Source organism: Ursus maritimus, unplaced genomic scaffold, assembly GCF_017311325.1.
Source record: "Ursus maritimus isolate PB19 unplaced genomic scaffold, ASM1731132v1 scaffold_5, whole genome shotgun sequence".
Classification (NCBI taxonomy): domain Eukaryota; kingdom Metazoa; phylum Chordata; class Mammalia; order Carnivora; family Ursidae; genus Ursus; species Ursus maritimus.
The window spans coordinates 80,149,515-80,176,546 of NW_024426663.1; the positions used below are offsets into that span (position 1 = coordinate 80,149,515).

A 27,032-nucleotide genomic window follows, 5' to 3' on the forward strand; every position below is an offset into this window, starting at 1 on the left:
GCGTGGGTGAAGGTAGGGGTCTCCCATGACCACAGGACAAACAAAACATGTGAGTCGGGATCCAGTTCGAGTTTAGTGTTGGAAAAGAGAAAAGACAGCTAATTGAGGGTGCTATGGAAGCAGGTGATGTACACAACTGGGACCCTTGAAACACAGGACTACACCCTGAGAAGCCATGGTCCTTCCCCAAGCCTGCTGGCCCTCTGTCAACTGACCCTCACCTCCGTCTCACTGTTTGGTTTTCAGCAGCTCCAACACTCCAGCTCAGGACTTTTGACACTGACTCCTTCCCTCCCCTCTCCTCTCCATCCCTGCCATGTAAGTTCCCGCTTACTGGAACCTTACCCTCCCATATACCCACAGGGCTGTCTACTTCTCCTTCCTCTCTTTGCTCCACTTTCCCTCTCAATCTCCCTTCCACTCACCCTATCAATGTAAACTCCAAGAAAACCAGGTCCTCACCGTCTTGCTCACAGCTGTATCCCCCAAGACCTAAAACGGCCTGGTGCCCAAGAGGTGCTAGGGAGTTTAAGTTTGCCTGCATTTACTCTGGCAGGCACTGTTCTGGGCGCTTCTCATTTACACTCCTCAGCACCATTTTTGGTAGGTACTATTATTTCCAATCTCGTTTCACAGTTGTGAAACTTAATACGTGCTACAAACAGAAAATAAATACTTATGTATAATCCCCCCTTATTTTGCATGGATGATTGCGACTGCTATCACCCTGATCTGTTCCTCTCCCCCCTTTAAAAAATATGTGACAAGGGTGCTGTCTGCCAGCATCGTCTCTTAATATCAAGGATGTGCGGTAGTGCGAGGCACCACATATTCACGTACCATGCGGTTAAATGGGAGGCCGGTAGGCAGCCTGGGAACCATGTTCCAGTGCTTCCCAGTATGAGGGCACCTCGTTGGGGGCACGCCTGGATCCCCAGACCCGCCGACCTTTCTGTGAGGGGGTGAGACTCAGAGTCGGCTTTCGACCCGAGTCCCCAGAAGTCAGAACACGGAGGGCTTTCCTCTCTCCTTTTAGTTTCTGCGACGGCTCTCCGCACTCCTGCCCCTGGCGCGACGTGGGTGGCCGACAAGCAGCCTACAGGCCGATTTTTCGTTCCTCCCCGGTTTTCCGCTCCATAACCCATTCCCGTCTGAACTTCTGCCTGGACTCAGTCCTTCCGGACAGGGAGTGCCTCAGCCAATTTCCTCAGAGCAAAAACCGCTTGAGGGAGGAGTTGCCCTCTGCGATGGAAATCTGTCAGGGTTTAATAGTTCACCTGAGCAGTGTATTTTAAAAAGTGAGCACCACATTTTTCATATTGCTTACCGTTACTCGCAGTTCTCACCTCGAAATTAAGCTCTCTCTGCGGCGCCCTCCGAGCCACCAAGCGGAAAGGGCGGGGCTGCGCTATGCCACGTGGGGGCAGTGAAGGCGCTGGCCGATCCTTACGGGAATATGCCGTGCACTTCCCCTCTTCCGCTTCTTACCCATGATGCCCCAGTAGACGTTTGAGGAGCCTTTTTAAACACTTGGTGGAGTTGGTTTCAGCATGTTTTTGTATAGCACTGCGAAACTATGTTACGTAGCAGAGAGGACGATGAAGTTTTATCATTTCACTTCGCCCTTTGCCCTACGTGGCGCCGCCATCTTAAGCAGTAGTGAATGATGGGGGCCGCCATTTTTGCTCGAACGGGCGGGTATTTCCGGTTCCGGCGGGGGCGTCTTCTCTCTTTTCCTCTGCGGGGCCGCGGCGGTAGCGGCCGTGCTGGTAGTCTCTCTGAACTATCCAACTCCATCCTTGTCGCCGCGGCGACACCCGCACTCGCCGGCGCCATGACTGAGCAGATGACACTTCGTGGCACCCTCAAGGGCCACAACGGCTGGGTGACTCAGATCGCCACCACTCCCCAGTTCCCGGACATGATACTGTCCGCCTCTCGAGGTATGGGATAAGGTGCGGGGCAAAGGCTTGAGAGGGTAAGTGGGTTGCGCGCGTCGCCTGGCGTTGCCAGTGGCGCGCGAGTTGGCGGCTTGGAAAACTCCGTCCCGGTGTGAGTTGGGGCATGCAGACCCGGGCCTAGGCCTCAGCCCCTGTAAGCCCGTGAGGCATCCCCACTTGGCAGAGATGGAGACCTAGATCACCTCGTGGCTAGCAGGAGGGTTGCAGGGTTGGAGTTCTATTTCTTCCCTTCTCGCGGGTGTGGCGGAGTGTGCACAGGAGCCTAGGGAGTCGGGCGGGGCGGTGATGACCCCAACATGCCATCTGAGTGCCCATGCTGAGACCCAGAGGCTGTTTCTGAGCTTCGCCCGGCCCTCTGCTTAGTGGTTAGTGGATGAACTCCTAGGGAACGTCGTGACTCCCCAGTCTCCTTGCTGGCCCGTGCTTCCCCCCCCCCGCCCCCCGCCGTCGGTTTTTTCATTCTCTGAACTTGGCGGCGTTTGGAGGCTTCTTGTGCCTTTTGTTTGCCTCCACGTTATTAAAAGTAGTCTGAGGCTAGGGTAATGTTTGGCCCTTAATTGGAAAGCTTGAGTCTTAAAACGTTTCAGTGAAAGCATCCGGTCCGGTATTGTGTAAAGCAACTTTTCCAAATCCAGCAGTTGGGGCAGCCCTCAGCAGCAATTGTAGACATCCCACAGCTAGTCTTCCCGAAACACCCAAGCAGCAATGTTTATGCTTTAGACCTCAGATCAGACTCAAAAAAGAAATACTGAGTTGATGTGAATGTTAGAAAAGGGCATCCATAATCTGGTAAAGTTCTGCACACCTGATTTTAATTTTCATAGCATTACTTAGTTCTGTTTGACTCTTTTTTGAATAGCCAGTGACTTGGCCTTGATAATGAGTATCAGCTCTCAGCCTGTGGTTCTCCTCCGCCCTTGAGTGTCTTTAATTTGTTATCTTTTAAGTCCACCAATGACCTTGAGGGATCCTGGATTATCCAGTAGATGAGCAGGTGGCTATGGGATCCCTCACTGGGTTTTCTTTCTTACCTCCCCTAGATAAGACCATCATCATGTGGAAGCTGACCAGGGATGAAACTAACTATGGCATCCCACAGCGTGCTCTTCGGGGTCATTCCCACTTCGTTAGTGACGTGGTCATTTCTTCAGATGGCCAGTTTGCCCTCTCAGGCTCCTGGGATGGAACGCTTCGTCTTTGGGATCTCACAACGCAAGTAGCTGCTCATTTAACTCTGGGGCACTGGGGAAAAGCTGGACAGAAATGAGGTAGATGCTGTTGAGGGGTGGTTTCCGAGGGACGGTGAGGTTCATTGTGGGAACTGTTAAGGCAAGAGAGTACCTAGAGAAGATAGTTGGGGTTGTTTGGCTTCCATCCTTGCCGCTTTTATTTAGTTAAGCCAGAATTGTTAGGAGTGGGCTGGTTGAGCAGTTTTGCCACATACTGTGGTTGGGAGTAGTAGGCAAGTGTTTGAAAATGTTTTATCTTGGGAGCTCAGTCTTTGGATGGTCAGGCATACTGGAGGATCCCAGTGATGACAGATGACATTGTCAGCCAATCCCCACGTGGGAGTGAGGACATGTCCTGCAATTCTGAAGGGATTCTCTGGTATATGCTCAACCACAGGCCTGTTGTGATCAGACCCATGTCCAGGGTCATGTGATTAATGGCAGCTCCATTGAGACAGGAACAAAGCCAGGGAAACAGTCTGATGTGGATGTTTGCAGCATTTAGAGACTGACCTAGTCCTCCTCCTCAGGGGTACCACCACACGAAGATTTGTAGGACATACCAAGGATGTGCTGAGTGTGGCCTTCTCCTCTGACAACCGGCAAATTGTTTCTGGCTCCCGAGATAAAACTATTAAGCTGTGGAATACTCTGGGTGTATGCAAATATACCGTCCAGGTAACTGAAGGCACATGCAGAAAGCACATGTTGAAGATTCTCTCCTACCCTTCTTAACCTTGGCATTATGTGGTGATTTCAAGCCTGGCCTGGACTCTAATGGGGTTTTGTTAAGGTTTGGGTTCTGGGGGTGTGAATACTTCACATGTAACTGAGGGAGGGGGGGGGTTCTGGTTTCGACTATCCTGGGACAGAATAGTTTCTCCTAACTTCTTTTCTGTCCTCTGCAGGACGAGAGCCATTCGGAGTGGGTGTCTTGTGTCCGATTTTCACCCAATAGCAGCAATCCCATTATTGTCTCCTGTGGCTGGGACAAGCTGGTCAAGGTGAGCTTGGAACGAGGGTGTAGGGCGCTTACTACCCAGAATGTTCTCTCACTGCCTCCCAGGGGGTCATGGGCTCTTAACTTTGAAAGCTTTGTTCCTCTGTTGGCTTTTCCTATTGGTGTCTTCTAAGTACAGGCCATTAGTTTTTGAAACTTGGTCTGAAGTAGCTAATTAAGCCCAGTGTCCCTCATAAAGCAACACACAGACCTTTTTTAATCTTAATTGTCCTTAGGTGACCAAGACAAATTCTTTTAACCTTTTTGTTACTGATAGAATGGAAAATGGCCACCCTGTCCTGGAATGCTTTTAAGTAAGGTGCCATGTCTTTTTTGTTTGTCCTGAGCTCTCCTGACCCCAGTGGATTCACAGCCAGGTTCTTCACCTGTTACCTCCCCCCCCAACCTCCCACACCTAGGTATGGAACTTGGCAAACTGCAAGCTGAAGACCAATCACATCGGCCACACAGGCTACCTGAACACTGTAACTGTCTCTCCAGATGGATCCCTGTGTGCTTCTGGAGGAAAGGTATTCAGGAACTGGGATGGGGGACCATGTTTTAGAATACTTACGATAATGACATAGGAATCCAAGAATAAATATTTAAGATTGCTTTCTAGAAATGACATAGATACTGTTTGAAACAAAAAAGATTGTTTTCCGTAAAGCTGGCTTCTTGAAGATATTGGTTAGTAGGTTTCAGTTTTCAGAACTGATTGCAGTGATTTATTTAGAAGCTGTCAGAGACGTCATAGGGTTGGTGAGGTTTCCTGCATTAAAGGAAAGGCATTCAGAGATAAGTACTGGTATTTGAATCATTAGCTTTTGGGACACTTGCAGGGGGAGGGACAGGATTTTAAGACTGTTGAGATTAACATCTGGAATAGGTTTTATCTTGCCCTGATTCACCTTATCTTCCCAGGATGGCCAAGCCATGCTGTGGGATCTCAACGAAGGCAAGCACCTTTATACACTTGATGGTGGAGACATAATCAATGCCCTGTGCTTCAGTCCTAACCGTTACTGGCTCTGTGCTGCCACAGGCCCCAGCATCAAGATCTGGGTGAGTGTGTGCTACAGTTAAGGCCAGGCACCTGGCTATACTCTGTGAGCCCTGGCAATGGTGTGATTTCCTATGTCACTGATGGGATTCGAGCTTCTTGAACAACTGCTAACCATGCGATTTTCAGCGGAGATCCAGGAAGAGCAAGTTAACAGTTTCCCAAGATTGGGATTTGCAGTGGTGGCAGAAACTTGCCTACTGAAAAGGAGATGACAAATCACAGCAACTTACTTAACCTCAGCATAATTGACATGTTGGTCTAGATTGTTCTGGTGGGGAGGAAGGGAGGCAGTCCTGTGCATTTTAGGCTGTTCAACAACATCCTCAGCCTCTACTCCCCCAGTAGATGCTTATAGTAGAGTTCCTCCTTATCTTGATTTTGCCCCTTCCGCAGGACTTAGAAGGCAAGATCATTGTAGATGAACTAAAGCAAGAAGTTATCAGTACCAGCAGCAAGGCAGAGCCACCCCAGTGTACCTCTCTGGCCTGGTCTGCTGATGGCCAGGTAAGGCCTCTTCTTAAGTGACTTGGCTTCTACCTTTTCTCTCTCCCTTCATGTTCTTGGTGTGTCTTTGACATAAAGTAAAATGACCAAATTAGCCAGGGTGATTTGGGAGGACCAGATTAGCTGTGCCAGTGAACAGAATACATGTTCCCACATTGGAAGGAAAATTGGTCAAGCAGGCAGTGATTACCTGCCTTCGATTAACACTTTAGATAACCATTCTACAGAAGTATGAATCCTTAATACCAGCTGTTGCCTTCTCTAAGAATACATATCACCTGGTATTTAGAAAAATGGGGGATCTTACTAAACGAAAGGCCATCTTTATTACTAGAAATGCAGAGTTCTGTGGCTCTGACATGACCTATCACTGTCCTTTCTCCCTTGCAGACTCTGTTTGCCGGCTACACGGACAACCTGGTGCGCGTGTGGCAGGTGACCATCGGCACCCGCTAGAAATATGGCAGAGCTTTAGGAATAAAACATTGGTTTTCTGACTTTTAGTGTCTTTTTCTGATAAGCAAAAAAGCTACTTTGTAATGCTATGCTGCATCACAATATCCTGTCTCAGGTATAGATCCTCTAGGCCTCCCTCAAGCCTAGAGAAAGTGTTCTTCAAGAATAGTAAAACCTCAAAAACAAGAGCTTTAACTGAATCTTATGGAAGCAAATGGAATAAAGTAGTTAGAAAAATGGAAAAAAAGAATAGTTAAACCTCAGTTCTATCTTAAAACACATAAATAATTGAACAAATAGGCATTCTGTCACTCCTCAAAGCAGTATTATAAAACAAAATATTCTGAAACTCCTTAGGTTAGTGTAGTCTGTTAATTGGCTCTTTTTGTTAAAATGGAGATTTCTGAATCCTTCATTTATGGTGAAGCCATTCTCACTAGAAGAATTGCTGCTTAATAATTACTTTGTTCCTTCCATTTTTGGACATTAAAAATTATATAGAATAGTCTGCAGGTATTCGTAAATATAATCACAGCTGGTTTTTTTCAAGTGGTGGATAAGTAACATAGCATGCTGTAGCCTGTACCGATCTTCCAGTTTCCTTTTCTGTCAACTCAGGGTTAATGAGACCTCTCTTGGTTTTAGCTTCAACTTTATGGTATTTCAGCTAGATAAAATCACACAGAGAGGCTTTGGAAATGTGAAGATTCTTGGGAAAACCAAAAAACAAAACTGTAGGTCATTCAAATGGGGTTGGGGGATGACTATCACAATCTGTGGAAATAAGCTCAAACTTGGTAAAGAGGGCTTATTACCTAATGTGACCAATGCAAAAGGCAGGTTATCACAGGAAGGTACAGTTAGTTCTCAGTTCTTTGGCATCACATTAGAAAGACTGGCTTACTATGGGAAAATTTTGTCTCCTATTTTTGCTCATCTAAAGGAAAGGACTCCACAAAAGAAGCAAATAAACTTTTTATTTCCACAACACAACCCGTCTTCCCTTTAACCCCAGGAACATAAACTGACCTCTGCCATCAAAGTAGAGGACAAAAGCTGACAAGTGACAGAAGGCGCAAGGGGTTACTAGAAAAATAGATTATACCCAAGGCTCTTCTGGGGATCCAAACCCCTGTCCCCAGGCTCCTGGTCAGGGCTCACCAAATGGAGAGAACTAAAGACATGAAGAGGCTGGAAACTGACACAAGGAACTCCATTGAACAAAGGGGAAAGGAGCCTGGCAGTGAAAAGACCTGGAGGGGTTGGGTGGGGTGAGCTTTACTCCTAGTTTGAGTGCTGGAAAAAAGGAAGGGGGAGAAAATAATTTATTGGGTGATACAATGGTATGTAGTTTCAATCATGTCAACCATTCCAGAGCTCTCAAGCTAAATTCTGGCCAGTCTATGGAGGTAGAAATTGGGGATGGAAGGAGTTTAGAATCCCTCCTACTTCCCCTGGAGAGTAGACATTTATTACCCAGCTCTACCCTTTTGCCCAACCTGCCTCCCCAAAAAAAGCTTCCAAATCCCTTAGCTAAAATTTGCATCAGAAAATGGAATTGGAATGGGGACAGACATGAGTCTTGCCCAAGTACCCCAGCCTGGGAACTGACAAAGTTGAAGAGCAGGGGCAGGGAAAGGGAAGTTAAGTAATGGAGTTAAATCTCCCCTCATCCCCTACTCAAACTCAGACCCCTGGGTGGACAGAGGGAGGGAAAACCAGGCAGCTGTTCTCGTCAGGGACCCATGCAGACCTGTTGGACAGACATTGCAGGTGAGAGAAGGCCGAGCTGCAGGCCAGGAGGGTTCTTTAGGCTCCTAGAGGGAGAAGCGGGCCTGGGTCAAAGGGGAGCAGGAAGCAACAAACAGTGGAAGGAGCCTTTGAGCCCCCAAACTTACGGGCCACCCTCCACCACCACCCGCCCCCCAAGTGCTAACCAGAGGAGCCCCTGCGGGTGGCAGGCTAATCAAGGGCAGAGCTTGATACGGGTGCCCTTGGAGAGCACCCGAAAGAAAGGGAAGACACGCTCGCCCAGGAAAGCAGCTGAGAAGGTATGCACATGGGCTAGAGTCTCCGCATTGTAGAAGCCCAGACGCCCAGCCTCATAGTCCAGGTACACGCCAAAGCGCCGTGGTTTCTCACTTGGGCTCAGCAGTGTCTGCTCCGTTGAGCTCTGTGCCTGGTAGCGTTTGCCGTTGGTGCCCACACACCACACTTCCCGCTGGAGCAGGGGCTGTTGGGGTAGGTGGAGCCGGCGGCGGCGATGGTGATGGCGCGAGGAGCTGGCATCCCCACTGCCCACAGAGGACCCCCCAGAGCCCACCTTCTCCTTATGATGGGTCGATTCACGGGCAGCGCCCACCGCCCAACCCCGCCGCCCGCCCACCTCTACCTCCCAGTAGTGCCGGCCAGAGCGGAAGCCTTGGGCCCCCAGTACGCAGCAGTCGGCTGAAAAGCGCTTGGAATGGTCAGCAACCTCCTGCCGCCGCTCTGCCAGGCGGACCCCCCGACGGTCAGGGGACAGCATCAGAGCCGGGTGAGCCGTGTCAGGGTCCAGCGTCAGGTCCACTTGGGAGGGGGGAGGACAAATATGCCAGGGCTGGAACAACTTGTTCCCCATCAGTAGCCAACTCTAAGATTAGGCCTTTCCTGCTGCCCTCCCCTTTGCCTCCCTCCCTCCTTCCATGTGTCCTCACCCCACCCCATCCTAGAGGCCAGACTTGAGTTCCCACGAGCTTCACTTCCTTCCCCATTCTTGTTTCCAGAACAGGTCTAACCTCTGGCCCTGGCTCTTGCTACCCACCCCCTCCCCCAGTACCAACACCTATCTGGACTAGGACAAAAGCTACTCTTGGCTTGAAGCCCCAAGCAGCCCACCTGTATCCTGCTCCACCTTAGCCCTAGTCATCTCCCCCGCCCGCCGCCAGGGCCCAACTTCACCCTCAGAACCCAGTCTCAGTTCTGTAAAGGGAAAGGCAAAGGAAGGTCGTACAGGTGACCTCCCTACCTCGGGCAGCCTGACAGAACATCCGGCTCATTTTCCTCACGATGGCATCTGTCAAGAAGTCATGGCTATGGGGTTGACACGGGTCAGGGGACCAGACCTCTGGGGGCTGCAGCTGTACCTCTTCACACCTGGAGGAAGGGGACCGGGCAGGGGGTGGGACCATGATATTCCCAGAGGGAAGAGCAAAAGCTGAGGGGAAGGAAAGGAGGGTCCAGGAGGCAGAAACTCGGGTCCTGGGGAAGGAAGGAAAGGAGCGGGATATCCAAGAGAGGTAGGGATGGGGAACCAGATGCCACTGGGTCACAGAGGAAAAGGGTGGCAACACACCTATTGAAAGTCTCCTTGATGTCCTGGGAATAACAGAAACAAAAAGAGGGAGAGGGAAAAAGAGACAAAGAGAGAGTCAGCTGCACAGAGACAGCTCCTTTCTCCCAATCTGATTCCAGCCAGAGAAAGGACTGAACTTGAATATGGAGTAAGAAAAAGCACCCTTAAGGCCCTCAATAAGCGTGTTCTATCTCAATCATCCCTATGCCTCCGCATACCTAATTCAGCTCATCCTGTTGCCAAGACCAATAACAGAATTTTCAACCCCAGTAAAAGAATTTTCACAACATGACTTGATCATCTTTTTCAGGATATCTCTGTCAAAAATTCTTTCCTCAACTCTCCCTTAAAACCCTCATTCTACAATTGAATCTTCTTTCTTTTCACTGGGTATAATCACACGCACACCACATTTGGCATTAATTCTGTCCCCAGCCTCAAAAAACCTTTTGGTCTTAGGTTAAATCATTGTGGGTTCCTCTCAGTGAGAAGAGAGGCAGCTCTGAACGGACGTTAGGTAAGCATTACCTGACAGCAAATATAGGGTTTTGGGGAGAAGGGGAGATACGGAAGGGGGCACTGCTCACCTGGAGCAGCCGCAGGCCCCCCTGCTGGCTCCGCTCCTGGGCCTCGGCCAGCAGGCGGCTCAGCTGGGCAGCCTGCTCCGCCAGGCGGCTGGCCGCTGCTCCTGCACGCCCTAGCTGGGCTTCGTGCATCTCTCGGAGGCGCCGCTCCAACCCTGCCTGCTCTTCAGCCAGAAACCGTGTCAGCCGCCCGAACTCCGAGGCCACAGCTGCCAGCTCTGACTTCATCTGGCTCTGGGATGATGCAAAGGGGATGGTGGATACCACCTCAACACACAGAAACATAAACTTCCAATTTTGCAACTGCTGCCCCTCAGTCCAAGGTAACGGAGCCCTACATCCCAAATGGAAAGAGGCCCCTGTCCCCTTTCCCACCTCCCAGCCTTACCAGCCCCACTCCCACACCCCCAGCACACTGGTCTCAAACTCAACAACTTCTGCCTGCAACTTATCTCCACCCTGGCTAACTAACTTGATTGATTGTTCAGGTCTAAGCTTAAAACTATTCCTGGAGAAAAGCCTTCCCTCCCCTCGGGATCTAAATCAGGACCACCCCCATAAATATCACTGTATATCATGGCATTCATCTTAATTTAAAATGTCATGTTTACACTGAAGTATCTTTTAACATCCTTTTCAACCACTGCATAATCTCTGTTTGCCACAGGGTCCTCAGACCCTGGAAGAGGACCAACCACAGAGTAGGTACTTAGTAAGAATTTTTTGAAATGAATAAATTAAAAATTCAGGAATCAAGATACAAAGTTAGGGTCTTGACTATACCACTAATGACCTTAGAAAAGTCACCCAACCCTTCTAGATCAGGAGTCTAGCAAACTTGACCTGTAAATGCCCAAATAATATTTTACACTTTAAGAGCCAAGAGGCAAAATCATGGGCATCACTGTGTAGGTACTTCTATATATAATGAGAGAAAACTTCTGCCCACTCACCCCATTTACCAGGGCTGGGGAATCCCAGATAGTGGGCATGCTTTCCACCCATCAGCCAGAGACATTCTTGGGACAAAGAATCACAGGCCAGAGAGGGAAAGGAAATTCTGACTGACCAAGTGAATGAAGGAAATCAGCTTCACCCTCTGTCCCAGAAACACTCGGATCCTGACATCATCTCTCTGTAACCCAGGACCCCAGAAGTCACAATCTGAGCATCTGGCTAGAGGCAACAGGATTCCACGACTCCCAGACTCAGATTCCACCACTTAGTGCCTGCCAGTGGCTAGCAGCAGAGCTCCTAATGTGTAGGTGGCAAAGAATAAGCACAAGCCTTGGGAAGTGGCAAGACCCCTCACTGGCCAGGGTGGTAGGCGTGGGAGAGATGAGGGAAGAGGTCACACAAGAAGGATGTCCTGGCTTCGTCTCAAAAAGCTCAGTGCCAGGCCATTCTCAGTGCCTGGTGATCTTACAAAAACAGGTACAGAGTTGGGGGTGGGGGGTTGATATTAGGGGAAAAAATATCTAAAAATACTCCTTGGGGAGGAGGAATCAATCATGAAAAACAGCTGAGAAACACTGGACTGGTAAAGATGAAGTCTCTGCCATGCTAATATTCACAAATTCCTATCCTCTATTAAACACCCTGGCCCCCCTCTCCTGCTCAGGGCTGCTCTGCCATCTGTCCTGGGAACTGGGGCTTCTCTGATGGCTGTTATGTGGATTTTCCTTGCCCACTTCTGCCCTCTGTGCTATCCGGTGTGGTGGGCACTGGGCCTGAAGTGAGGTGTCTGGGTTGTAAGCCTGCTTTGCAGCCCTGGGCCAGGGACTCAACATCTCTGCACCAGGCCTGTTTCCGCTCCATTTTGGAATCTAGGAATGAACATGCCCCCTACCCTCTAAAGCCCCTCTCTCTTCAGGATCCTGAGAATGTGTCTACTTCTCTCCCAGGCCTCAGCTGCCCCTCTTCAGGGAATCTAGTCACCACTTTTGAGAGTGGGCAGCCCATCTTCCCTGCCCTGATCACAGAGTCAGTCAGCCCTATCAAGGACATTCACCCACCTTCAGCTCTGTCACCCGCCTCTCCTCCTTGGCCTTCATCTTCTGCACAGCCTCTAGGTGCTTCCTCAGTGGTTCCACATGCCCCTGCAGTTTGGCCTGAGGGAATGGGAAAGGAAGGTTAGAGGCCTGGGATGGGAGAGGTACCTGCTTTCAGTACCCAGCTCCCCCATCCGCCCTGCAGTACACTGAGGCCCAAAGCCTGATCCCCACCACAGGTATCAAATAAACATCACACTCCCTTCCTCCCCTTTCTTCTCTTCAGATGATGACAAAGGCCTCCAACACTCTGTCTGCACTCACGTACAGAAGCCTTGGGTGTGTTCTCTAAAAGTAGGATCCTGAGGACTACAGAGCCCCATGCTCAGAGTTGCGGTGGACCTGGCTTGAAGCCCTCAAGACACAAAGTCCTTCCATATGAATGTTCCTGCCTATGGTCTCTTCCCCCTCATAAGCAATCTTGCTTGTAACGTTCATTTCTAAATACTTCTCTGATGAGTTTGTGCCTGTGCTAAAGATCCTTCAGTAGTTCTCCACCACCTGCAAAATATGAGGCTCTCATTGCCTCTACATTTCTAGCCTCCTCTCCTAGACTTACACCTTCTAATATAGACTCTTAGTTTTAGCCACATAAAACTACCTATCTTTTTCCTGAATACAATTCCATATCTTTATCCATGCTGTTCCCTCTGCCTGGAATTGCCTTTCTCCATTTGGCCCAAGGCATTCTTTCTTTAAAACCCAGCAACCTGACCATGGTCCAGATCCTCCCTGCCCCCAACTTCCTCTGTCACCCCAAGGAACATGAATACAACTTTTCTAATACTTCGAGGCACTGTAATGATTTTTAAGTATGCTTCCTTCAGGACACAGGGCCAGGGGCCCCACTTAATTTCTATGCCTCTCTGTCCATTTCTCTCCCACTCACTTACTAAATGGAAAACAAAAACCTTCTCTTCCCAAGGTTTTAACCTTCACAGCCAATATGCATTTGAGCTCTATGTTCCAATCACTTGTAACAGAATCTCTTTCTTTAAAAGGCTATTAGAGACCAGAGATGGGCCCAACCTGTTTTCTTTCCTTTTTTATGTGTCCTGCCTCTTCTGCCTTTCTCCTTTCTTTTCCTGGAGAGGCAATACAGGGCAGAAGAGCTCAAGCCTAGATGCCAATCTAAACCTGAATGTAACCAAGTGACCTGATGCAAGCCACACTCACCTTACATGGGAATTGGGAATAACGGAATCTACCTGATGGACAGTATGCTTCACACAGGGTCTGCCATGTACCAAAGATCAATAAATGTTATCTAGTATTCTCTACTACGTCTAAGCTGCCAATGACAACCTGATAATGACCCTTGAACTAAAGAGTTTACTGACCCAGAGTACAAAAGGCAGTTGTTGCACAGGATACGTGGTTGTAGAAAAAGTTACATTAAAAATATTATAAGCAATCCCTTACATAAAAGTAGCATAAACTACAGAAAATTTTGTCTTTTGGTATTACCTTCTACTTTTCTCCAACTCTATTCAGAATTTATGATGCTTAAATTTCCCATTTAGCATTTTTCCTAAATAGTTGACAAAAAATTCACGAGCACAAATCCAAACAGAGTACTATTTAAAAAAAATTATCAAGGACTTTCAACTTTTTAGGAGCTTTACTTATACATCATTTGTATTATTACCTATTCAATAAAGAAATACTTCTACAAAACAACACTGTTCCAAGCTAGTGCTAGTCAATGTACATATTTGAAAGGGATAAACTACCTGCCTATAAAATAGCCTGTAAGTTAGAAAAGGAATCACTCAAATTAGTTCTATATAATAAAACTCATGTATTTACATTTGCTGATCAGTTAATGACAGATTATTTGCATCTATGTGGCCTCCTCAAACTGCAGAACCCTACTGGGCTGGCATACAACAGATGTGGCTAACAAAAATTAAAATCCAGTTTCAGGGGCGCCTGGGTGGCTCAGTCGTTAAGCATTTGCCTTCAGCCCAGGGCATGATCCCCGGGTCCTGGGATCGAGCCCCCATCGGGCTCCCTGCTCCGCTGGGAGCCTGCTTCTTCCTCTCCCACTCCCCCTGCTTGTGTTCCCTCTCTCGCTGGCTGGTCTCTCTCTGTCAAATAAATAAATAAAATCTTAAAAAATAATAATAATAAAATCCAGTTTCAGAAGCTCTTCAGAAGAGTCCTATAGGAGGGTGGAGAAGGAGTGGAATACCCATGAATAGTCCACCCCAAGATTCAGTTAACAAACTTACTGCCCATTGATGGATACAGTTAACTAGGAGCCAAAAGGAGGTAAAAGGGGACAAAAGATCACAACCTCCCCTAATGTAGGGCCTAAAAAACAGGTGATGTTACTAATGCAGTGATTCCCATGCTACGCTGGGCTTTCTTAAAGATATTCTGATATTCTCCCTGTCTCTGTCGAGTGGTAGGGCCCACTGTACTTCTGAAAACTCCCCTAGTAATTGGGACAATCACTCTGTGGAAGAAACAGTTACTTGTCATGAGAGGATGTAAGTTTGTCTTAGCTATACTACTCATAGCTGAGAAGCTCTAGACTCATTACTCTAAACTTGAGGTAATGTTAAGATTACCTAAACGAGGTTACTGTGTGAAAAGGTATGAAAACACAGGTCATAATACAAAAAAGTTCTGCAGAGACCACACAGGCGCTACCCTCTCTCCCTCCTGGTCCCACTGTTTCAAACCCATCCCAGCTTTCACTAGATAGTGCTATTTATGCTATCTCACAGACAAATCCTTACTTATACCCCCAAAGAGGAAGAGCTAGAAGTAGGGTGCAAAGTATTAACCAAACTAGAATCAGATTCCAAGAAGTCACACGTGAGGAAAGTCAAACTAACAAGACATCTAAATGGCGGTGACACTGTTGATAGTACGCAGGGGCACAGAGGCAGGGGAGGGGAGGGGAGGGGTCATAACCAAGTCCATCACTTACTAGTAGCTGTGTGGCCCTGTGTATATTACTTAAATCTGTTAATCTGTAAAACAGGGATAGAAACCATATCAAACTTAGATTGTTTTGAGTTTTAAATGAGATAGTCCATGAAAAGTGCTTAGTACAGTGCCTGGTATACATAGTAAGTTAAGTGTTCAGTAAATATGAACTTTTAATCCTGGAGAAATTAAAGTTCCAAGACCTCTAGAGATGCCTGAGTTAAGTGCAGAGCCTGGTCTTCTGATTTAGAAGCCTCTCCCTTTTTCCTGCATTCTCAGGAAAGGTAAGTTCTAGTCAGTACATTAGACTGATGCAGATCCAACAAAAGTCTATGAGGAGAAACAAGCCATATCATGGGGTAGGTGAGAAAACCATTAAAAGGCAAGTGCAGAGTATCTGGGTCTGACACTAGTAGTCATTTCTACATTCCTGCTCCTTAAAGCACTTTCTTGTTCTTTGAGGCTCCAAGTCCTTCCCAACTCTAGGGGTCTGAGTCAAGGATAGACTGAAGACTCACCTACAAGAAAATGATACTGGTGGTAAAGCCTGAGGGGTCTGTCACCTGCACTCCTACACTTAGAGACAGTGGAAGTGTGAAACAGCAGTGCTTTCCCCAAGAGATGCAACCCAATGATATGGTATCACCGGGGCTTTGCCCAATTTCTTTTGAGGAAGCCAATTTTCCTGGTCGTCTTCACTGGTCTGCTTTGTCTGTGTACAAGATCCTTCTCAGTCTAACCCACCTTGATGCCAGTAAGTGCTAAGAAAAGGAGAATCAGCTCACCAGTGCATGAGGTTCTGGAGTTAGGAGGGGACATGTTTCCTTCTTCCAGCTCCTCTTACTTCCTCTCCACCCCCACTAAACTCCCATCTTCTACTTCTCTCACCTTATACTCCTGCACCACCTCTTCCAGTGGCACCACGCTGTGCTGTTTGTGGCTCCTGGATTCCCGGCACACCACACAGATGGCCTCTTCATCCACCTCGCAGAAGAGCTTCAGGGCTTCCTGGTGTTTGGGACAAATGCCCTGCTCGCTCCCACGGCTCCCTCGACCAGGAGTTGGGTGCATCTGCCGAATCACCTGGACCATGTTGGCCAGCTGCAGGTTGGGGCGGAAGCTCCGCCTGGGAAAGCTCTTTCGGCACTGGGGGCAGGTGAAGCACCTCCGAGGGGCTGGAGGCGGGGGCAGTGGGGTAACGGGGTCTAGCTCCTCTTCCTCGTCCTCCTCCAGCACTTCCTCCTCGTCCTCCTCATCCTCCCCTCTCAGGTCCTCCTCCATGTCCCCCAAGTAGTAGTCCAAATCTTCCTCCTCGTCCTCCTCCTCCCACACGTAGTCCATGTTGTCCCAGTTGGACCCTCCCATGCCACTGGTCCAGAACACACCCTCCTCTTCCTCCTCGACCTCCTCCTCCATGTCGCCCTCATAGTCTTCATCCCGCATGGGGGTGTCCCACCCCCCACCGGCCCCTACAGCCTCCACTTCCTCCTCCTCTCCGTCCTCCTCTTCCTCCTCCCGGTCTAACTCGTCCCTGTCCTCCTCATCCTCCCCTCCCCACAACTGGGTTACACACACTCGACAGAAGTTGTGCCCGCAGCCGATGGACACGGGGTCCGTGAAGTAATCGAGGCAGATGGCGCACACCGCCTCCTCCTGAAGGGTCTGCACAGGGTTGGGTGCCATGGCAACGGCAGCCATCTTAGTGTCCAGTCAGCCAGTGTAGATGGGCGGCGGGGGGCGGGGGGCGGGGGTCTTCCCTCTCAGACGCCCTGACGACCCGGCCCCACCCCCACCCCGCCTCTCCACAGCTTGCCTCAAGCGCAGACAGAGGAAGGTCCTCCCGACAACCCACCCGTCCACACAGAGTTCCCTACTCCTAGACGACAACCGTGTCTCTGCGAGGGGAGGGGACAGAGCTGAACGCTACAGCCAAGTCCCTCAGGTGGCCCTGAGTGCAAATCTGTCCCAACGCTCCCTTGGCCTCCTCATAAACCCCCGCCCCTCCTCACTTCCTGGCTCCGCCCCCTCACTTCCGGCCTTCCTTCCAACACTTCCGGTGTCTGCGAGTCTCCCAAGCTCGCGAGTTCCCTCCGCGGTAACGCTACGCCCCCTTCTTTCCTCCCGGGCCCCTGGGCGACAGGAAACGGCGAGGAGACGCTCTAGCAGGCACACGGGAAGAGGGCGGGAGGGCTAGAATGATGGAGGCCCACGTCTCCGTAATACGAAGGAGCAGGGGACGCGAACGACCCAGAAGGACCGGCCTCCCCCATCCCCCGCCACTGGGGGTAAACTTCGGGGGACGGTGGAAGCGCTTAGCGGCCGTCCACTCTCGGTGCTATGACCGCGTCGGCCCGGCGCCATCCTACTAACCGAACACGGAGACTGCACAAGGGACTCCCCACAGCCGACGCCGGAAGCGGAGGGGCGGGTCCCGGTGAGCGTCCCCAAGTACTTCCGGCCCTTCTAGGCCGAGTACTTTGTTGTTTGGGAACTCAGAGTTCCTCCGAGACGGCTTAGGGCGGGGACGGGACACCTTGCCCACCCTCCCGACTATAGTTGGCATTTCCGCAGGCATTTTAGAACCTGCCGTTTTGTCACTGTCGTATGGTTTAGATGAACTTTTCTAACTGCCCATCAGTAAAGGAATAATGAAATCATTACATGAACATCCACACCGTGGAGTATTCTTTAGCTGTAAAAAGGGAATCCTCTTCAAGATGTATTGTGAGGTGAGAAAGGGTGCTGAAAAGTGTAGGCTATGCTACCATCTGTAAAAAAAGGAGGCGTGTTAGATGTATTTGATAACTTTATCGTCCTGTATTTACTAAAATAAAATAAGGGTAGTAGTCCCTATCAGAGGGTTTTGTGAAATTAGAGTTCGTATAATTTCAAAGTGATTAGTATGTTGCTTAGCACATAGTGAGTTCAGGGCCGTCGGTTCATTCAACAATTTCTGAGCTGAGGCGCTGCGTGCCCAAACTACCCCGAGGTCTGTCTTCACGAGTCCTGGTCTAAGAGCAGCGGCTCAAACTGGGTTCGTGCTATTAGTTTTACTTGAGAAAATCCCATCCAGGCTGTAGAAGTAATTACTAAAGATGCCGCTCTGGTACGCAGAGCATCTCTGTCAAATAGATCTTTTGGGGGTGAAATAATACCTGAGGCTTTTGAAAAAGTTCTCCTTTAATTAAAAGAGAAAGGAAAACCTGCAGGGGCAGTTACGGGAACGTAATCCAAGTACAGAATTCCCAGGGAGTGCCGGCCGCTGCGGGATGCCAGGGCTGCGCACGCAGAACTCACCCTGTTCAGGGGGCGCTTTACCGCCGGTGGGGAAACTCCCAGGGGACGCCTGCTTCCTCAGACGGGTGGCCGAACACTCCAAAACCAGTAATCCTCGTGGGCGAACATCCATATGAGGCCATGCCATGGGAGGTGTGGCCACGAGACCTGAACACAGCTCAGCCGCCTGCGCAGGGAACGTCTGCCGCTTGGAACTCTGGCTTCACGCAACCGGGTCATTCTCCGCCCTGTGTAGCTTTACGATAGTGTTAGTGAAAGCCTGTCCCTGTCGGTTTCCGTAGTGTAGTGGTTATCACGTTCGCCTCACACGCGAAAGGTCCCCGGTTCGAAACCGGGCGGAAACAGCTTTTTTTTTTTTTTTTGGTCAGCATTTCATTTTTACGGTCACTGCATCCACGCCTCTCCTGCGCCCCAAGGAGAGGGGGGGCTGTGGTCACGCAGAGGAAAAGACATGTGTATGTCTATCTCTTTTTCCTGGAGACAGGCAGTAAACGGGACAGCAACAGGACAGAGCTCACAGCTCACCCTCCATAAATGCTCCAATGTAAATTCAGGTCTCGCTCCTCAGCTTATCTCTTGCTCTTCTCCTGCAAGAGCCCGCAGAGCCACCTCTCCCGGGTTGAGGGACCGTAGGCTTCGGATCCTCCAGCGCTAGTCACTAGGACAGTCGTACACACAGTAGGTGCTCCATATTTGCAAAATTGCTTTTCAAAGTGTATCCTCATCCCTGCATGTGCATTTCAGTCTTCTGGGATAGAAGAGAAAGTAAGTACATGTGCCCGGCTAGCTCAGTCGGTAGAGCATGAGACTCTTAATCTCAGGGTCGTGGGTTCGAGCCCCACGTTGGGCGCAACTCCTTTTAAAGAAGGAAAGAACTTTTGTTGCAGTCAGGCAACAAGGTTCTCTCCAGACTCGCGGCGAATGGAACTCGGCATTTCTGGCGGCGCGCGCCGAAACTAGGCAGGTGGTTGCCTGTAGCCCAACAAAACGTTGCTCCCAGCCGTTGGGCCCCCGCTAGCCGGAAGGCAGGAAGGGAGGGTGGGTGCCAGCAGACAAGTTCCGGGGAATGGGGGCTCCTCTTCGGGGCACCCTTCCGCTCGCTGAAATTCGCCTGCCCAAGGTCAACGCGTATGGGGCGCCTTCTGTTGACCAGACTTTGCGGGGCGGGGGAATGGGGGAGACCCAACGGCCGCCGGATTCGCGACCACTTTACTGGGTGACTTAGAGGCTAAGCATTCTCGCGCTCTTGCCGCTGCCGGGTTTTTTTCCGGTGAGAAGAGTGCTCTTCGTAATCTGAGACCCTCATCTTCAGTATATTCCTCTTTTTAAGAGTCCATCGTTTCTTAAATGTTGCCCCACACAGACAGGAATGTAAAAATATCCTTTATTTTGGAACATCCTAACATGAACATCCTCAGTTTACTGGTCTTGTCAGGAAATTCTTCCTTAACTTCAGCTGAACTGCTTTTTCAGACCTGCAAATTCAGACTGTTCTCTGTTTACCGTATGTAGACGTCTCCCTCAACACACGCCAGACCGCAAGAGAAGTCTATTGGTCACGTAAAGCTGGTTTATTGAACTTGCTAAGCAAAGGATTGAATCGCCTTCAGTCTCAGAAGTGCATCGAAGACGGGAATTAGGGAAAGTTTAGCATGACACCGTTTAAGAGCTGTCTGGACAGGAGTTGGTCAAAGTTTGTAAAATAGGCGGATTTGCTGGTACAGTCCTAGCGTCCTAGCTCGCTCATGCCTTACTGGAAAGCGACTGTTACTATGGTCTTATATTGGAATTAATGGGTCTAAATAAGCTTGTGTCCCAGGAGTTTCGATTTTGACATTTTTTCTCGCACAGGTACCTATAGATTCGTTTGCAAATTGTGGTTTTAGGGCTTCTTCTTCTTCTTCTTTTTTTTTTTTTTTTTTAACCACCTTCACTGGAAATGGAAAACATTCCTAAAAGATCCTGGCTTTTCATTAAGGAGAAGCCAAAGTGGACAGGCTTCTCGTTGCCATCTCCCAACAAGCTAGGGGCATCCCCTCTGGAGCTTTTTGCTCCAATTCCTGCCTCTCTTTCCTCTCCATGGCTTCCACTGTTGCCCCTCCAGCCAGGCCCAGTTGGGAATCCCATCTGGTAAGTGATCCATTGCTCTTAGCACAAAAGAGTCAAGGGTTGATCAGTTCAGACATTGAGCAAACACAAGGAAAGTAGGATTTTTTGGTCTTTTTCCTCCTTGGCGATGGTGGCCATGGAGGCAGAAGGACTTGCTCTGATTTACGTTTCAGAAGGATTCCTTCAGGAACGATGAGCAGGACATGTGATGGAAGTGAGACTGAGTCAGAGAGAGGAACTGGAGATACACAGCCATGGTCTAGACAGGAAGCAGCTAACATCGCAGGGGGAGGCAGCAGCCAGATGGGAGAAGTGGGTGAAGGAGATAGGTGCATGGTTTATACCTGGGCAGAAGAGGGAGGCTGCCCAGTTTCTGCTTTAGATGGTTTAGTAACAGAAATCAAAGACCGAGTGTAGGAGTAGGGACAATACTGACCCCACCTTTGGCCCTCCATCCTCTTCAAGCCAGAGCAATGACCTCCCTCCCACTACATGTTCCAGGCCCGTGGACGTTAATGTATGCCATGACATGGAATGCGGGAAGGCTTGTTCTGATCTTTCCTAAAGTGGCACACAGAAGGCACCACTTTAGGTAACTAGTAGAGATCCTTTGGCACACTGATAGAGCCAGTTTAGATAACTACCCTATGACCTCATGACCATACTTCTCATTCCATAAAATCTAGGGATTAAGGTCTGGACTGGGTGGAGAATAGCTGCGGAGAATGGCCCGACAGGGCCTGGCTGGTCTGTCCCCACCCACACTCCCCGTCAGTAAGTTACCCTGAATAAAACTCTGCATAAGCGATATAGAGTGGCTTGCTTCATTTTTTTCCCTCTTAACGAGCCTAGAGGATACTTTACTGACTTTCCTCCACCTTCTAACACAGGAGTGGGTTGGGGGGTGAGAAAGCAGTAATGAATTCAGTCTTGAACAGGTTGGGAGATGTCTCAAAGGACATGTCCAAGACACATGGATCTGAAGCCTGGGGAGAACTGTCATTGCTGGAGACACAAGCAGGCGGGGTAGAGGTTGGGTCAAGCTGTCAACCGCAACGTGACTCTCCAGGGGAGATAGCCTTGGGTAGACAAATGGAGAAGGAGTCAGACTAGGAGTAAAGCCAGCAGCAAAGCTTCTACTGAGGCCAAGGGAGTTAGGATGTGCAAAAAGAGAGGAACAGATAGGCAGACTCAAATTCCATACATGGTCTAGTAAAGGAAGGCAGTAAGGCCTCTATGGATTGGGCCACCTGCAGGCCCCTGGTGACCTTGATCAGACAACTAGACTCGGACAAGAGGACCTGCCGCCCAGTGGTCTGATGGAGAGGGGTTTACAAGGTGAAGACACTCAAGGATCCTGACTCAGCAGGACTCAGCCTCCATTCCAATTCCTGGCTCCACAGGTCTTCCGGAATCAGCATAGGCAACCAAAAAAACATTTTCAATATTAGATCATCTATACTAATCTTACATTTGCATATATAGAGATCTACATATAGCATGCGTTAAGCCTCATCCCAATTCTGGACATTCAATGCTAGCATTGATTAGTCTTATTTTTAGAAAATACTTAAAAGATTTAATTATATTTCAAAATTTAAATTTTCAGCTTTATTTAAATAACGTTGACTTAGAATTTGATATTTCAATTTCCCTTTTATTTTTAATAGATAATTCCACATAATTTAGAAGAAACAATCATTTTGAAAACAGGTAAAACTAATTTTATTTTTGGCTTATTTATACCTACATTTTGACGAAATACATTCAAATCTCATATTCCTTGAACGTACTTAGCATTTCCTTAATCCTTTAGATCTTTAGTGTCAATCCAGCATAAAATGGGTGAAAATTTAAAACCTCCAACTGTCTCGCTAGAAGAAAGAGACAAAATGGAGAGAATTACCTAGTTTCAAACTTCCAAAGCCACATTTACCTTCCTTGCTGCGAGGCTGCCTGCTTTCATCCACTGTTTTGTTTTGTTTTTAATTGCTGAACCTGACTGGTTTCCCGACCTGCTAATGAGTCGCGTTGGGTAGTTAGACAACAATACTACCGGGGGCCCCACGTGGAATGGTTTCAAGGGCTCGGCCTCCCAGTTGGGGGGGGGAGGGGGGTGGCAGAGCCCATGGCTAAAACTCTTAGAAAGATCATGAAATAACTCACGCATCGCTAGTTTCCGTAGTGTAGTGGTTATCACGTTCGCCTAACACGCGAAAGGTCCCCGGTTCGAAACCGGGCGGAAACACTGTGAGGTCTGCGTCTTTTTCTTTTACCTCAGGTTAAGTGAATTTCTCTACGTAAGTCATCTGTGTGTGGAATGTATGTGCGTGTATGTATGGATACTTTTTACAGTTTTACACGTACTCTTGTCTTTTGTAATTCATTACCAGTTCGGTTCAACCAATACAGCCCCGGTCTCTAGGTCTGTGGTGTAAGAATGTGGTCTGTGGCTTTAGAGCATTTCTTCATAGAACTTAACGATTCTGGCCGGTTAAAAGGCAACAAAAGGCAGGAATGTCCGCATCCACACATGAAATGTTAAAAAATGCAAGCAGGAATGAGCTGGAAATATATGGTGGAAGGCAGGCCAGGAGGGAGTATTCACAGGGAAGATCGTAGCGGTGGTAATGACCGAGCCATGAACAACGCATTGCGTTAACGGTGTCCAGTCCTGTTTAAGGTATCTGCCTCAAAGGAACCTAACAATCCTGGGAGGTACGTAATACATAGTTTACAGGTGACGCCGCTGACGCACAGAAACGTCACAGAAGGTGAGGAAACGTGGGGTAAAGGAAATAGAAAGGGGAAGCTAAAGGATGGAGAAGAGGAAAAGCAGCAGGGCACCGAGAGAAAGTCAAGTAAGCGCAGCGAGGAAAGCAGCTTTGATTCTGCCAGCGGACTGTCAGTGATTGGCTGGGTGGAGCCAACAGCGATGGCGGCAACTCCACACCACCGACACTACCACGAGCAAGTTTAAATTCTTCTACCCTGACTGGTTTCACTCCCAGCTTGGGGCTGCCCATCCACCTGTCCTCAGGGGGGCCGCCTCCGCTCCTCCAAGTGGCGCCCTGCTGTCGCTCCCCGCGTGCCCCCTAAGGCAGACCCACCTAGTGTCTACCCTGCATTCCTCCCACTGTCCAGTGTGTCCTCAGCGGCTGAGAGCAGTCAAAGGACCATCAGTCTCTCCAGAGGTGTCTCGGCCAGCCGCCCTCTTCAGCGATCCTCACGTGCCGCTCATTGGTCTCCAGCCTGTGCGATGCTGCAAGTGTGTTGGGAAACAGGCTCTAGAGTTCAAGGCGAAAAGGCAGTAAAGGCTTCAGAGAAGCATTCCAGCGACGCTCGGGGTGGGCCCCCCAGCCCAGTGCTCCTGGCTTGAGAGATGTCGGTAGAGACGCAGGACTGTGGACCTCTGTAGTGCAGCTTGCTCTCACGCCTGGAAAATAGGGCTCATGCTTTCACACTTGACGGGGCACACTTACACATTTGACAAGCAACTTCTTTCCCAGAACTTCTATCAAACTGGGAAGCCAAATAAAACATCAAGGTTGTAAATCGCATTGCCTTTAAAGTTTCACTCATCTTAAATGCAGACAAAGCATAACCAAAAACAGCATAACGTACTTTAAAAAATCAATTTCATGCCCATTTCTTTATCATTGTTCTTTCACACTTATTTGTATTCTTTCCCAGAATTTACAGATGTAACTCACCCAACCAGGAAGGCTAGGGACTAGCTATTGAACTTAGAGACCCAGAGGAGTGAAGAGTGAAGGATTCTGGACCTCACCTGGGGAATTCTTCTTCTGCTTTCCTAGACTCATCTTGTTTCAATTAATGCTAATTATTATTCTCTTATTGATGCTTAAATTGTAGCTGCTTGTCAGTGGGAGCCCCTTCACATTGGCTCCTTTATCTTTTCAGCATTGCCCTGACAATTTGAAAGCATCCTCATTTCCTAGCAGCTATTCACGCTTTGGACCCATCCGTAATTTTTCCTGCCTTAGGATGCAGGAGAATGTACAGGAAGCTTCTTTTTTTTTTTTTTTCCAGTGAAGAGTAAAAGAAAAAGCCAAATCTAAGTGCCAGGACGGTGCATGGAGCCCAAGGTCTCTGGCTCCCCCACTTCCAAGTACCCTAGAGAAATAGTTTTAAGGACATGAGTTAACACTGAGGGTTCTACTTAATTGTAGCTTTTGCTAGATCTTCACATTTTTCCAAATAAGCTTCAACATCGTTACTGTACAAAATTATCTACCTAATTTTTTAATCTCTCACTCATAAGTATATTCCCTTTTGCTTTATTTTTAAAAAACCTCTTTATTAGGAAATCTAAAGTAGAGATAATTGTATTATGACATGCCAAGTACCCATCAACCAACTTCAATTTTCTTTCTTCCACAATTCCATTTTTATCTCTAACTCCATCACTTCCCACCCTACTGGCTCTATCTCAGAGGGTGATAAGGCCTGTGAGAAAATTAATGAGGGAGATCTGATAGAGTGGCAAGCAAACAGAGGACAGCATTAGAGAAGGGCTAAGAAAGATGTATCAGAAGAGGTGACAATGAGCTTAGTCAGGAAAATAAGATGGAGCCAGCCTTTCAAAGATCTTGGGAAGAGGCCTTTGGGAGAGGGAGCAGAGGGTTCAAAGGCTCTGAAGTAGGAGTGTGCTTGGTGGGTTCAAGGAGGAAAGGAAGACCAGGAACTTGGTGGATAAGGAGCCACAGCTGTATCTCCTTGGCTCTGCATTCTGATGACTCCATCCACACCAGTTGCTCTTTTTGTTTACAAGTGGATAGAAAAATGTATGGAGGACACTGGATCTGTAGTCTTAGAGTATGTCCAGGCTAATGAGAAGTACAGTAGGATCTCAATATGGAGTTTTTAAGGACAGATGAATGAACATATAGGCTCATTCAGAAGATTGCAGATAGACAATCCACCTGGTGTTTCTAACTGCTATGAGTTGGTGGTTAAAGCAGGGAGACTACAGCAGCAACTGAGGTTCACGTAATGGCTCTGCACTCCAGCTGTGACCTAATCAGTGCCCCCTCTCCTCTCAATGAGGGTTCAGAGAGATAAGTCCAAAATTGTTACCAGGAATGTCTAAGAGAAAATATCACCAGTGGCTTAGATATTCAGAATGACGTCTTTTGATAACCATAATTCATGAAGGAACTAGTCAAAGGAACTAGTGATTGTTCCTGTTTCAGAAATTGCTAGCTTTATAAGAAAAACAATAATATTTGTAAGTTGAACTTAAAACCTTGCGAAAAACTAGGCTTTAACATTTACAACTAGATAAATTGAATATTAATCACACAATAAGTTTGTATTCTTTTCTGTATTAAAAAATCTTCCCTAGTCCTTAGACATTAAACATCTCAGATGACAGCAGAGAGTTTCCCAAAATATCCAGTGATTTTAATCCAGTTGGTCCTGACACAGAATGGAGGAGCAGGTCATTCTGGGTCATCTGTTTGGCCACTCTTCCTTTAGCATGCCGTCCTCCAGAATTAGGCTGCTCTGGTCGACATTTGTCTTCCTATTTACCCCAAACTTACATTCCCCAGGACATCAGCATGTGACTGAGACCTGCCTTTTATTTAGGGGACTTTGTGCCTATAAACAGCAGTGAAATAACAGGGTAGAATTTGATGGTGGTCGAACCATTTCTCTTGAAGCTACACAGACCCTAAGATAATGACTTTGCCAATTCTAGTAAATACTGAGAAACCACTGACTATTAAAGAAAGAGCTGATATTGGAGTTTTTTTAGACTAGCTAGAAAATAGCCATAAATATCTTAAACCTGGAGATAATTTTCTGTTTCAAATGAGGTTTTAGATGAAAATATCCAAATGGATGGTTGATTAATAATTTATATGTAAATTATATATAATTATCATAAACCACAAGCCACATGCATGATCGAATAATTTAAATATGCCCATATGACACCAAGACCGAGTAGAAAATCACATACAAATTTAATTTCTTATATATGGTTGGATTCTTTCTGTCCAAGGGAGAAAATTCGCAGAATAAGAAATAACTGAGTAGGCCTTTCCAATGAAGCTTTGCATTGAAGAAAACGTGATAGCCTTCACAGAAACAAGCCTGAAAAAGAAAAAAAATAATAATATTGTCCTCTAGAATTGGATTAGAAGCCATAAATAAGAGAGACACTGTGATCTTTAGAATCTGTTGCCTGCGTATGTTCCTGTGAGGGGCAAAAGGAAGGTCCCTCTTCCTGTGAGGCAGTGCCCTGTAGGCCCTGCAATGGATATCATCTTACTTGTAGGACAGGCAGTGAGGGAATGATAAGAGGGGTGGAGTCATGTTAGATTCTTTAAAGCAGCCCATTGCCACCCAGCAGAGGAGAAACAGTCAGTCTGGTTCATGGCTGGTAGGAAGGAAATCAATCAGCCTGTAAAATCTACAGTCCAGTGATTTGTCTATTTCCATAAAGTTACCATCACATATAAACCTTGACCC

The 27,032-nt window shown here is 48.1% G+C and overlaps 2 protein-coding genes and 5 non-coding genes across 13 annotated transcripts; 6 read left to right on the forward strand and 1 right to left on the reverse strand.

The window, feature by feature from the left end:
• The first annotated feature begins 1,724 nt into the window (after positions 1-1,724).
• RACK1 (receptor for activated C kinase 1) lies at positions 1,725-6,257 on the forward strand. The gene is made up of 8 exons (XM_008683729.2): positions 1,725-1,943; positions 3,002-3,173; positions 3,721-3,868; positions 4,099-4,194; positions 4,610-4,720; positions 5,115-5,255; positions 5,650-5,760; positions 6,151-6,257. Exons 1-8 carry the CDS (start codon positions 1,835-1,837, stop codon positions 6,214-6,216), a joined length of 954 nt encoding a protein of 317 aa, XP_008681951.2. The 5' UTR covers positions 1,725-1,834; the 3' UTR covers positions 6,217-6,257.
• On the forward strand, positions 2,238-2,305 carry LOC121100848. Its single transcript, XR_005832635.1, has one exon. It is a non-coding gene; the product is annotated as a small nucleolar RNA SNORD95 (small nucleolar RNA).
• Positions 3,486-3,564, forward strand: LOC121100841. Its single transcript, XR_005832629.1, has one exon. It is a non-coding gene; the product is annotated as a small nucleolar RNA SNORD96 family (small nucleolar RNA).
• TRIM41 (tripartite motif containing 41) lies at positions 4,727-19,573 on the reverse strand. Of its 7 annotated transcripts, none has more exons than XR_005832603.1 (7): positions 16,014-19,573; positions 12,150-12,245; positions 10,138-10,401; positions 9,551-9,573; positions 9,224-9,351; positions 7,970-8,784; positions 4,727-4,962 (listed from the first exon to the last, which is right to left on the reverse strand). XR_005832603.1 is itself a non-coding variant. In XM_040622651.1 (7 exons), the coding sequence occupies exons 1-7, from the start codon at positions 16,821-16,823 to the stop codon at positions 7,893-7,895; spliced, it is 1,605 nt and encodes a 534-aa protein (XP_040478585.1). In that variant the 5' UTR covers positions 16,824-19,573; the 3' UTR covers positions 7,177-7,892. The 7 variants fall into 7 exon arrangements, 5 of the variants coding, with proteins under 5 accessions (XP_040478584.1, XP_040478585.1, XP_008681983.2 ...); XR_005832602.1 differs by lacking the exon at positions 4,727-4,962 and adding an exon at positions 7,177-7,512; XM_040622651.1 differs by lacking the exon at positions 4,727-4,962 and having other exon boundaries at positions 7,177-8,033; positions 8,609-8,784; positions 10,138-10,368.
• On the forward strand, positions 18,694-18,766 carry TRNAV-CAC. The gene has a single exon. It is a non-coding gene; the product is annotated as a tRNA-Val (tRNA).
• TRNAK-CUU lies at positions 19,200-19,272 on the forward strand. The gene has a single exon. It is a non-coding gene; the product is annotated as a tRNA-Lys (tRNA).
• A 3,133-nt stretch (positions 19,574-22,706) lies between the features above and the next one.
• TRNAV-AAC lies at positions 22,707-22,779 on the forward strand. The gene has a single exon. It is a non-coding gene; the product is annotated as a tRNA-Val (tRNA).
• Positions 22,780-27,032: the final 4,253 nt, after the last annotated feature.